The following is an 11,952-nucleotide window of genomic DNA, read 5'->3' on the forward strand; positions in this document are numbered from 1 at the left end:
GGTTGCCACAGGATGTTATCGTCCACGTGGCTTCTGGAGAGCTAACGGCCCCCGAGCGGTGGTCAGAGGGCCTTCTGTTTGACTTGAGATGCCTTACAGCAGTGACGGTAAACACAGCGCTTTGAGCCGTCACTCGTGCTGAGCGAGAGCCATAAATAGCAGGAAAAATGCTCAGCAGCTCATTTGAAATTCAGTTTGGACAAGTGACTACTGTTACCTGTCAAGACTGCAGACACTACATAACACACACAGCCTCGCAGACCCCATTATACCAGCTGCCGAGTGTTTAAACTCACGATTAAGCTCCAACATTGGGTTTTCCATACAGAATTTCAATTATACTGTACATAGTCCAAGTTTAAACAAGCTTGATTGTAACATTCTATAAATGGGATTCTCTTTTTTTGGTTTGTTTGGTGTTCAGATGGTTGGCAGCTGTTACCAAGACAACTGAAGGGCAATCGAGAAGGCAGTCATGCATGTTGCAGGTTAGGTGTGCAGGGACTGAGCGGTGATCAGGTCGAACTTGATGTCATCGCTAGCTATTAATAACTCAGGAAATCCACTTCCAATAAATGCAATCAGCATAAATAAGGTTATAAAACCCATCCAACAGGCTCTGTAATTGAACCTTGAGAGACGTGCAGAACAGCAATTTATATATATATACACACCTTTATATATAATCTTGTATTGTAGGACTTGATTAACTTTTTGCATTTACTTCTAACTGAAAACAAATACTGCAGGTTTTAGATCCCAAGAGGACCCTCTAGAGGAGAGAAAAGCAAAGAGAAAAAAACAAAAAAGAAATTGCCGGCTTTAAAAACTTGAGTCCCAGGTAACTGTCACGTCTCAGGTATCAGCCGGAGGGGATCGAGCATCAGCATAGAGAATGGAAGCTGAGTGTCAGAACGGCAAAGGAAACCAGACGTGAGCAGAATAGCAAATGAAACCAGTGTGTCATCACGCATTTTATATTGTCTCGCACTCGTCGGGCCTGTGAAAATCCCTGCAAATGGTTTCAAGCTCAAGACTAAAGCAGGGAGAATTCAGATTACCTTTCTCTACAGATACCACATGATAAACATTGATCCTTTCCCTACAGAAATATGAAATGTATACCGGTGAATCTCACAAAAGCATGTCAAGATAGGATTTCACATAAAGCATAAGGAGTTATTTATTATGCATTGTGAAATTAAGATAATTAAAGAAATATTCCAGGTTCAAGATAACCTGAAATATTTTTAAATCAGTATACCGCAATTACTTTGGGGTCTTTTTCGCATTTCTAATTACAATGCAAAAAAAAATAATAAACAGTCTCAATTTTCCTTAAAAAAACATATACGGAGTGGTGGTGGTGTAGTGGTCTAAAGCACATAACTGGTAATCTGGTAATCAGAAGGTTGCTGGTTCGAGCCCCACAGTCACCACCATTGTGTCCTTGAGTAAGACACTTAACTCCAGGTTGCTCCGGGGGGATTGTCCCTGTAATAAGTGCACTGTAAGTTGCTTTGGATAAAAGCATCTGCCAAATGCATAAATGTAAATGTAAATATACATTTTTCTATTAATTTTGGGCTGAAATATGACCTGACTCCCAACATCTAGATAGTTTTAAAGACTTTTAGACATTCTGCAGTCTATCTTTCTATCTACAATCCATGTCGGGGAAAGAAAACGACTTGCTTTAGGAATAGAAACAATTTTGTGTGGCAAACAATCAAAGAGATTAGCACACATTAATCCAAGACAGACAGGCTAACATTACTAACACTTCTACACCACTTCACCTAGTTAAAGAAAAACAGAAACAGAGTTCCTTAAGAATGACACATTCATTTATATACACACACATACTGTATTTATATACATCATTTCTAGAAAACAGATCGACAACATACATTGACAAGAATTGGTTCCACCATAAAGACATGCAATTTGAAAAACAGTCCTTTAATATTTAGGTAAAGGAAGAGAATGCATTCAATGGTCCTAAATCTGTTCAAATTGGCTCAAAACACCAAGTGTAAAAGGCATGCAAGACCAAACCCTGAGAGGTTTTAACCAATCAGGAGCTATGGCTTACGCTGCCGTCAACGTTACTCGCAAGTTTACATATTTCCTTCGACGTTTGTTATTTTCAATCCTTTATTTATAAGCTTGAGCTGGACTAAAACATCTATTCACAAGAAATCAAAACAAATTCAAACAACCCTCAGATGTAGACGTAAGATAGAAAGCAAGACGATAATAAGTGCATACATACAGAAAATAAAACGTTTTTTAAATGCAAAAGGGGCCATAAACTGTCAAATAATCACCTTATAGAGGCTTCGTCTACACCAAAAAATACTTTTAAGCAGCCCAGATTGAAATGCACAGTTATATGTGAGGTCTAAATTTGGGATTCTTTCATTATTAGCCATGTTGTAAAAAGACACTAGAATTGGCATTAAAGGAGTAGTTTGTTACCACCGAAAAATGGGACTTGTACTTCTAAAAACATACTAAAAGTGTTTGCAACGGTTTCCACTTACAGTGGGGGGGCAAGTCTACAATATGACCCATTTACTTCCATTGCAAGTGCAAACGGTTTTTGTATTTTTTGAACTTTTAGCTATCAGAGGTGATGTATAAACCGAAATAATGGCTCAGCTACTGCATGTATGCATTCATGTTTAAATCCTTAATTAAAACCGCTAACAAACGAATGTTGAAAGGTAGTACAGCGAAACCTTGTAACGTGCATTATCTTCGTTCCCTGGTAAGGAACTGCATCGTGGTAAAGACCTCCGCCATTAGTGAGGCAGTATGAAGTGGACCGATGAAAATAGGGTGAGCGTAAACTGCTATATGACCAAGAAAATCACAAATGTCTGATCCTTCACAATATGAACATTGTCAACTTCCTGTCTGAAGATGAATCAGGACAGACATAACAAGAAGCCTTCGGGTTTCAGAATGAAATGTGTGTTTTAACAGGAAGTGATAAAAGCGATGCAGCCAGACTCATTTCCTAAAATTAGAGATGAAAGTTTCATAGACGTCCCCCAGTGCATTTCGTTTTCGCAGTGCTTGAAAAATATTTCCTCAGTTAAATGTCTCGGCATCAAAGAGGTTTGCAAATGGTCAGCTGAAAGCCTTCCTTCATTACCTCTGATGGCTGAACTTGAAGACAATCTGCATTCTCAAATAACCCCTTGACAAGCGCAAGCAAGACTTGCATTGGGGCGATTAAGTTCACGCTGTAAACAGCCATCTTGAAAAATATAGGAGCTACAGATGGTTGAAGAGAAAGATGTTCCATTAGAAGGACAAACATACATTCGAGAGCTTCTAAATTCATTAAACGTCCCATCTTGTCGAGAAGCAAGGTACCAAACGTACTTCAAGAGTAGCCCTTTGCTCTTTTAACAGGGCACAAAAACACAAAGAGAAATGTTCAAATAAACGGATCACTTCCTTAAAAAATGAGACAGAAGTTAGTGGTCAAAGATTGTCATCATCCAGCATCTTGTTGACTCCTTCACAGATCTTCTGCAAGTGTGCACGGTAAACTTCCGAAGGTCCATACAGCGCCGCGAGGAAGTCGCAGTCGGAAAAGTGATTGAAAACGTGGTTGATACGACTGTGAGATTTTGCTGTGAGGTGGCGATTGACGACTTGGTGTAGCAGTTCACGACAATCGTTGAGTAGATTGCTCATGACGCGACGGTCGAAGGTGAAATCAATCTGGTAGAAGCTAACGGCCGTCATGGCGAGAGTGTGTACTTTCTTTCGAAATCGTTCGACTAGCGCCAACTCCTCGTTGTTGAACTGACCGTTTCGGTAGAGGACGCCCAACTTGACCACCATCTTAATGAGGTTCTTAATAATCTTTTGGGCTTCCTTGCGGTTGCGCGTGTACTCTTTGGTCACTCGATACAGCTCGTCTAGTACCTCGCTGCTGGTGTCGTCGATGAAGAGGTTAGCCATCGTCTTGGTTGCCATCTTGCTCATGAGCTTCTTCTGGGCCTGCAGGGCCAGGCTCTTCGTGCTGAAAGAGTCCATGATGTCTACCAATGAGACACAAACAAAAAAAACAGTCAGCTTTTCAGACAAAAGACAAAAGAGTGAGCTTAAAACAGAGCAGCGGTTTCGCATTTTCCAAACAAGAGTCATGCATCCAAATTAGGACAACAGATGTTTATCTTGAAGGCTTCGTCTGGATGTGTCCTGTATATAGAAAACACATTTGACTCCCATCTGAAGCCAAAACATAATAAATTAAACAAGATTATCATTAAAACATGAAGACAGTAACATCTTGACATCCAATAACATCTAGAAATTGCATTTTCCACTAATACGGTCCAAAAATATGGTCCGAAACCTTCAAGACCTTCCGAAAATCTTAGGAGATTTTTAATGAACGGTTGTTTTACTATACACTTTATTTTATTGTTATATTTTACAAGGTACTCCCTCTGCAAGTTGTCTTCCAGCATTTACAGACTCAATGGCCAATTTACATATTTTGTATGTAAATAAACAATAGAGCAACATTTAAATATGGCATCCAAGCATTTCCTCTCTCACACGGCAAAAGCTACACTTTTAGAAGCTTAAAACAATGGGCTTCCTAAGTCTTGCACAGGCCTGACAGGACAATTTCCCCTTCTTAAAATGACCGTTCCCTCGGGACATGTTCCATTGAACAGAATTGCTTCAATACTGCACGTCTGACCGGTCATTATGGTGAACTCTTGCAAAAGTAAACCAGCAAAATCATTAGGAAGTGATTCAGAGACCAGTGGCTTCTCTAGAACATTGTCTTAAACTTAAACTTGCCATTTGCATTCCTTTGAAAACAGCATGTTTGATGTGGCTTTTCCCAGGGAAACTTTTCTCGAGACAGTATCCGCAGTTAGCAAGACTTCTAACTAGGCCATATCCTTGGTTGTTTTGAATGGATTACACCTCCTTTGCCTAGCCTCTTATTAATATCTGCCAGGATCAAAGGGAAATCATTTGAGAAACAGACAAGGTGTGATTGTCATATTCAACCATCATGCTAAATCATAGATGCATTTCGCAACAAACAATTCAATGCAGTCCAAATACTCCCACAGAACAGATGACAAACATCTTATACATTGGCCACTCGAAACATTGTCTCAGAGGAAATGGATTCCCTGGCTATTTATGTAGGTTGCTATGAGTCTAAAAACATTTACCAGCACTCTAAATGCTCAGAAAAATAGAGGATATATTGATACGAATGAAGTCTCATTTCTGATGTCTAAGTTCTCTGGGTTCGCTCTGCCAGCGGCAGCTGAATACAATGTTTGAATGCTTTCCAAGCAACACTGGGCAGTGACCAGCTCTCAAACATTATCATTAGTGGTGAGGTTTACAAGGGTGAAAAGAAACTAAACATTAAAGTTAATGTTACAATGGAAGACTGTGCTGTTGTTGTACTCTTTAGAACAACACTTTCGAGAACCAGTGTGAAATGAACAACTTTGTGGTACACAACTATCCCAGCAACCCTCGTGGCATTTGATTCACGATTGGACAAAGAAACTGTAGTTTTATGTTTCTCACCATCAAGCAGGAGCCAACACTCATCTTCTTGGAGGTTTAGGGTTACATACTCCATGCTTGAGGACTCGACACGATTGTGGAGAACACCAGACATCATTGGGCTATGACTAAGGACATAAGGTTTCAGACTGTAGACTGTCTGTCTGAACTGATTATCTCAGGTGTGAAGAGGAGTGAGTGATTGATTTGACCTGTAGGCCACACCAACCAGGTCAGGGTTAGGCTAAATAGTACAAAAACATATTGTGGCAAAAAGTACCTTTCTCCATTGACAACCACTTTGCATTAATGTGAAATGTCTTAGGTAATAGCTGTTTGCCAGGGTCCAATGTTTTGGAGATATGAAAGAAAAAAAATGCAGCAAAAAATGCACAACAATTACTTTAAATGTGTGTATTGCGTTCAAAATAAATGGGCATTGGAACCAATGGGGAAACATGCTTTTTGTACAAAATGGAGAATTCATGGCATCTTCCAGCAGGGGCTAACTGCCTAAAGGCTAGCTTATAATTGTTTTTTCGGTGTACAGCTGCATTTAGTGCACGGTCAATCACTCTAGGCTTTCAAAGTATATTATATTGACCGTGAACCCATACGGACGTGTGCGATTCATGCACACTAACTGCTCAATGGTACTCTTTAGAACAGTCAACGCAATGACGTTCAAATAAGGGAACTTTTCGAGTGTCTAGAAAAACTTTGTTTGTTTGAGCGCCCCAACTGCCTGACACAGCAACACTGACTCAACCAATAGTGTGAATTTGGGGTGGGATTATCCGTTTGTCTCACCAATAGCAGGTGGGAGGATTATTCAGGAAAGCTGTTTGAAGACGATGTTTATTTTTGCAATTCCATTTGGTCGTGCTAGTAGCGCAGTAATTGCACACTTCAGCTTCAAGCTAACCAGTCAAACATTGACCCCCTGATTCAAATATAGGATATACAGTCATGTGACTTATGACTCAAGGCTAAGACATTTCCGACCATACATGCGCTAGTCAAGCAACTGCAATTGAGATAAATGAGGAATGCTAACAGATAGCTCGCTCCAGGTATAATAGACCCCCTTGACGCCCAACCACTCTCCCTTTCGCCCTCCCCAATAATTAGGCCTATGCCTCAAGGAAACAAGAAACGAGCTTCAGAGGTTTCCTGCAGCTGGTAAGACCAACAAAAGGGCCAGTGTCCAAACTCCTAGCGTATTTGAGGAGTTCAATGCATCTGTTTTCAGGGTTGTACTCCGGCAAGGTGGAATCACAGTGTGCAACAGCAGCAGTTCTGTCATCTGGTTTTGTTCAACAACTCGCTCTCATTTGGTGTGGTTACATAACCAGAGTAGCTCTATATGACATGCTCTTCATGTCACAGTGCTGCATGGAGTTGACATGTTGGCTCGGTTTAAAAAATAAGGGAGCTATCTTGCTATCCACTACTTACATGGGCAGCTGCCTTCTAAAGATTGAAACAGTCTCTACGCAAGTATAGGAACGCAAATGCGAGTGCTTCGCCACCGCATTGCCTAAGAGCATCTGGTTGCGTACATACTTAGCATGCGTTCTTGCATTACTGTGGCGTTCTTGCATTATTTATTGCTAAAAATATATTGACTTGAACTTACTTGCCCAGCAATATCCTCTTCAAACTGTGCCGCCATGACTCGAAAACTGCATAGTTGACTCGAAAGAGAAAATTCACAGTTGAAGTGGACAGTTCACATTTCTCTCACTATAGCACCCCTTGTGGCAATGTTGAGAATACAATACGTACTTGACACATTTAGGAACGCAAAAACACAAGAAACCGAGCTTGCTTAGCTAGAAGCGTCTGTGTTCACCTACTTGCATTGAGTATGTTTTGGGCTTAAAGTAGCTGAAAGCGATTTCAGCCGTTCTACTTCCACAAGACTATGCCATTGGATTAGCCACGCCCTCACTTCCTGAACTCCAGAGATACCAAAACAAGCTTTTTTGAGAGCAGAAATGGTTGTTAAAAACAACAGATGCAAAATAGCACCCTCAACTGACAACTGTTATGAACAACTTGTATTAAAAATGGCATTAAGCCTCAATAATTTGTTGCAACTACAATAATATGAGAATGTGCAAAATGATCGAGACGCAGAAAGCGTCATTGTCCACAGACACATTTTTGTTTGCCGTTTACAGAGCCTAGAGCGGTCACAGAGACCGGTTCGATATCTCAAGACACTTTTTGCATGAATGTCTTTAAGAGAGCTCATTAGTGACCAATTTGGAAGGATTTAGTCATCAACGCGCATTATACAAACTTTGCACAAACTCACAACTGATTTTACTAGACTTTGAGGTTAGCATATTGCCGAGCTAATCATGTAATACTTAAATGCAAATATTGGGTAAATTGTTTTTATTTTTTTTATATTAGATTTAACTTTGTTTATCGATACTTTTGAGATCATCTCAATGTACATGTGTATGGGATTGCCTTGTCGATGAAGGATCTGTTTGATGAAATATTTGGCCAAAAGAAAATATCGTCAGGAACAGCGTTCTTACGTTCTCACGCATATAGTGCCTTAAAATGCTTACTACGTAGGGAGCTCACTAGGTTTTGGAATACAGCAGCAGTCTCATTGCCTGCTGTAGGGTGCATGGCAATATACAACCCCAATTCCAAAAAAGTTGGGACACTATGAAAAATGCTAATAAAAACAAAAATGAGTGATTTGTAAATTATATTCACCCTTTGCTATATTGAAAGCAGTACAACTACACATTATATGATGTTTCATCTTGTGAATTTCATTGTTATTTTTATGTACAGTCATTTCAAATCAGATGATTGCAACACACTCCAAAAAAGTTGAGACAGGGGCAATTTAAGGCTAATAAAAATGTTACTGAAATAACAAGGTGAATCAGGAGATGTTAAACAGGCAATCGTGTTATAGTATATAAGGAGCCTCCAAAAACAGCTGAGTCCTTCATGAGCAAGAATCATTCAAGACTTGTCAATTTGCCAACAGATCCAAATAATCCAGCACATTGAGAACAATGTTCCCCACAGACAAATTGGAAGGAATTTGGGCATTTCACCCTCTAAAGTGCACAATATTATTAAAAGTATGGTCAAACATCGGTGCGTAAAGGGCGAGATGAAAACCACTTCTGAATGTGCATGATCTTCTGATCCCTCAGACATCACTATCTTAACATGGGATTGGGATAAATTTAGTAAACCTTTGTTACTCAACACCACTCGCCGCTGCATCCACAGATGCAAGTTAAGACTTTACTGTGTAAAGGAGAAGCCGTACATCATCACTGTCCAGAAGCGCTGCCGACTTCTCTGGACTCGCTCTCAACTTTAGTAAACCATTGTTAGTCAACAGCACTCGCCGCTGCATCCACAGATGCAAGTTAAGACTTTACTGTGTAAAGGAGAAGCTGTACATCATCACTGTCCAGAAGCGCTGCCAACTTCTCTGGTCTCACTCTCATCTGAGATTGAATCCTGGCCAAAGAGGAAATGGGCCATCCAATCTGTTATTAGCGTCAGGCCCCAAAGCAAGTGTCTGTATGGGCTAGGGGTGTGTCAGTGCACATGGCATGGGTAACTCGCACATCTGTGACGGCACCATTAATGCAGAAAGATATGTACAAATTTTAGAGCAACATATACTGCCATCCAGCACCCAGGAACGTCCCGGCATTTTCAGCAGGACAACTTCAAACCACATACTGGCCGAATAAGCATTGAGTGCGTGTGCTAGACTAGCCTGCCAGCAGTCCTGACCATCTCCAATTGATAATGTGTGGCGCATTACTGGCAATGAAGACCCTGTACAATTGTGCACCTGCACAATGGATTTAAACTTAACAAACGTGTGTCTTCAGTGCCCAAATGCACAATAAGTGTTATTAGAAGAAATGGTGATGTCTCATAGTGGTAAACACTCAACTGTCCCAACGTTTTTGGAGCATGTTGCAATCACTTGATTTGAAATTACTGTATTTAAAAATAACAATGAAATTCACAAGGTAAAACATCATATAATGTGTAGTTGTAGAGCTTTCAATATAGCAAAGGGTGAATATAATTTACAAATCACTCATTTGTGGTTTTATTAGCATTTTTCATACGGTCCCAACTTTTTCGGAATTGGGGTTGAAATACAATGATACCAAAAGTTCACTGTCTCTCTGGCCACATGGATCCAAGCCTGCGTCGCCATGAATTATTCAATGGTTCCACAATATAGTCCTAATGTTTAATAATGCATGAACCAATTTGGAAATATAAGGGTTTAATTCGACTAAAAGGTGATCAAAGACAGGGACGTTCATTATGAAAATCAGCCTCTCCCACAGGATTAGCGTGAGGACTTTCGGCTATCTACAGTACGCATATATGCCCCATTGAAGAATCTACATGATCGAATATAAAGTTTAGTGATAATCCAATATATCTGCCAGGCGGGACTATGTGTTTGTCAACCAATGGAAGACATGGACGAGGTTTTTTCTTCAACCGCTGTCTCAAGACACAAGAAACTGGAGTCGTCATCAATGCATCAAGAAATCTTGATGGTCTTTATATTCAAAATTGAATCCAACTACACAAGTCACAACTCTAAAGTACCCATTTCAACCAAGGTACATACCTTGAGGATTGATCAAAATGTTTAATTGCATAGAATTAATGCCAGTTGATAGCCATAATAAAGGTCAGACAAACATGTCCTAGACAAGAAAGGTCAAATCCCACTGTATCTGCCAATGGGTTACCGGCCTGCTACATATAGAGAGTTTGCACAGTATTAATGGCTTTTATCTTAAATATTTGTTTACGCTGATTTACACTGTACTCTTTGTGTTTGGTCAATGCATGCAATGGAAGCACATTTCAATATAGGTTATACTCATATACAGAATGTCCATATTTATTCCCTGGTGTACATGCAAAAGAAGCATAAGTAACAGGACATTATAGAAACAACACTTAATATACATGTAATATTGTATGCATGCATGCATAATCAATCAATCAATCAATCAATAATACAATTTCAATCAATACAGTAAATGGAGTAAATAGTTATTTGCAGACTTGAAAACAAACTTCATATCCTCTGATATACATAAAATGAAAAACAATAAATACTTTTGAAGTGCTACTGAATGCAAAACATGCAGAATAAATGTTAGTTGGATTACTCACTCACCTCTCCTTTATTTGAACCGGATACTGCCCGACTAAAGTTTAACTTTCGTTCTTCAAACGTCCATTTAGACGCACTGACAGCCAAAATCCAACCTATAACTGCATGGATACGAATTAAATCTCTCTTATAAGGCCAGTTAAATGTGTCCACAACTTATAATTTGTCTCTCGGGCTCTGGTGTAAATAATTGAAGCGTTTTCTTCTCCCTCTTTTCGCGTTTGGTTACGAGTTTGTAACCGGACTCCACCTTTCGAAAAGTTTCAAACATGAGTGTCCAGAGCGCGCGGTGATTGACGTTCTGATTGACCAATCACGCGCGCGACTGGGTTCCCAGCGGACCAATCAGAGAGCAGAGAGAGACCCGTTTGTTCAGCACCCTACATGGTTTCCCGTCATTATCCCTGTGAAAATCCAAGGCTGGAAATTTCCCAGAGGAAATTCTGTTCTAAACAATGAAGGGAAACTCTAGTACCTTAACATTGTTGTCATTTCTGTCGACTTTTAAGACGTTTTATTGGGCTGTTTATCTGAATAAGACATAAATACGTTGGCGTTTGAATGTTAAATGTTACCTGAGATCTGTGTTTATGTATTATTTGGGCTTTTTGCACGAATACTCCGCTAAATAAAACAGTACAAGAGAGATTGCATTTCCAGTCAGTGTCCTGCCCGGATGTTGTTGACCTGTTTTCCCCGGGCCATTCATAAACATCCGGTTTCTGTAAATAAACACTAGTGGTAAACATCCTCCAGCGACTGAAAACACACCTGCGTCCACATATGGAAACAATTTAAAAGATGCCATTTATAGTATAAACATAAACAATCTAGTTATTTGTTTCATAGAGAGCCATTATAAAATTCGTTTGGTAAATGGTAAATGCATTTATTACAGATTATCCATGTTCATACTATTAGTTTCCCAATATAAGTGAAGGGAAAAGCAGCGTCATGACGGGATGTAAAGCAGCCCGATAGCGCCACCGTGTGGATCAAATCACAGTGCAGCATTAACCAATATAACACAATAGAAAGTGGACCAAACCAAACCAAATCTTTTTACAAATGATTAAATTATAACGTTTCTTTCAGAATGGCTCCCAGATAGCACACGTCCCTTCTTTGCCTCTGGAAAGCATCACAATCTGCTCAAC

The 11,952-nt window shown here is 39.8% G+C and overlaps 1 protein-coding gene across 1 annotated transcript; it reads right to left on the minus strand.

Moving 5' to 3' along the window:
- Window positions 1–1,804: 1,804 nt before the first annotated feature.
- On the minus strand, window positions 1,805–11,049 carry LOC127641230 (tumor necrosis factor alpha-induced protein 8-like protein 1). Its single transcript, XM_052124062.1, has 2 exons — window positions 10,799–11,049; window positions 1,805–4,064 (listed from the first exon to the last, which is right to left on the minus strand). The coding sequence occupies exon 2, from the start codon at window positions 4,057–4,059 to the stop codon at window positions 3,499–3,501; it is 561 nt and encodes a 186-aa protein (XP_051980022.1). The 5' UTR covers window positions 4,060–4,064; window positions 10,799–11,049; the 3' UTR covers window positions 1,805–3,498.
- Between the last annotated feature and the right edge of the window lie 903 nt (window positions 11,050–11,952).

Source organism: Xyrauchen texanus, chromosome 50 (genome assembly GCF_025860055.1).
Source record: "Xyrauchen texanus isolate HMW12.3.18 chromosome 50, RBS_HiC_50CHRs, whole genome shotgun sequence".
NCBI classification, from domain to species: domain Eukaryota; kingdom Metazoa; phylum Chordata; class Actinopteri; order Cypriniformes; family Catostomidae; genus Xyrauchen; species Xyrauchen texanus.

What these genes read in the sequence shown, in the direction of transcription:
- LOC127641230 (XM_052124062.1), bottom strand. Translation starts at nt 4,059, where the DNA reads ATGGACTCTTTCAGCACGAAGAGCCTGGCCCTGCAGGCCCAGAAGAAG.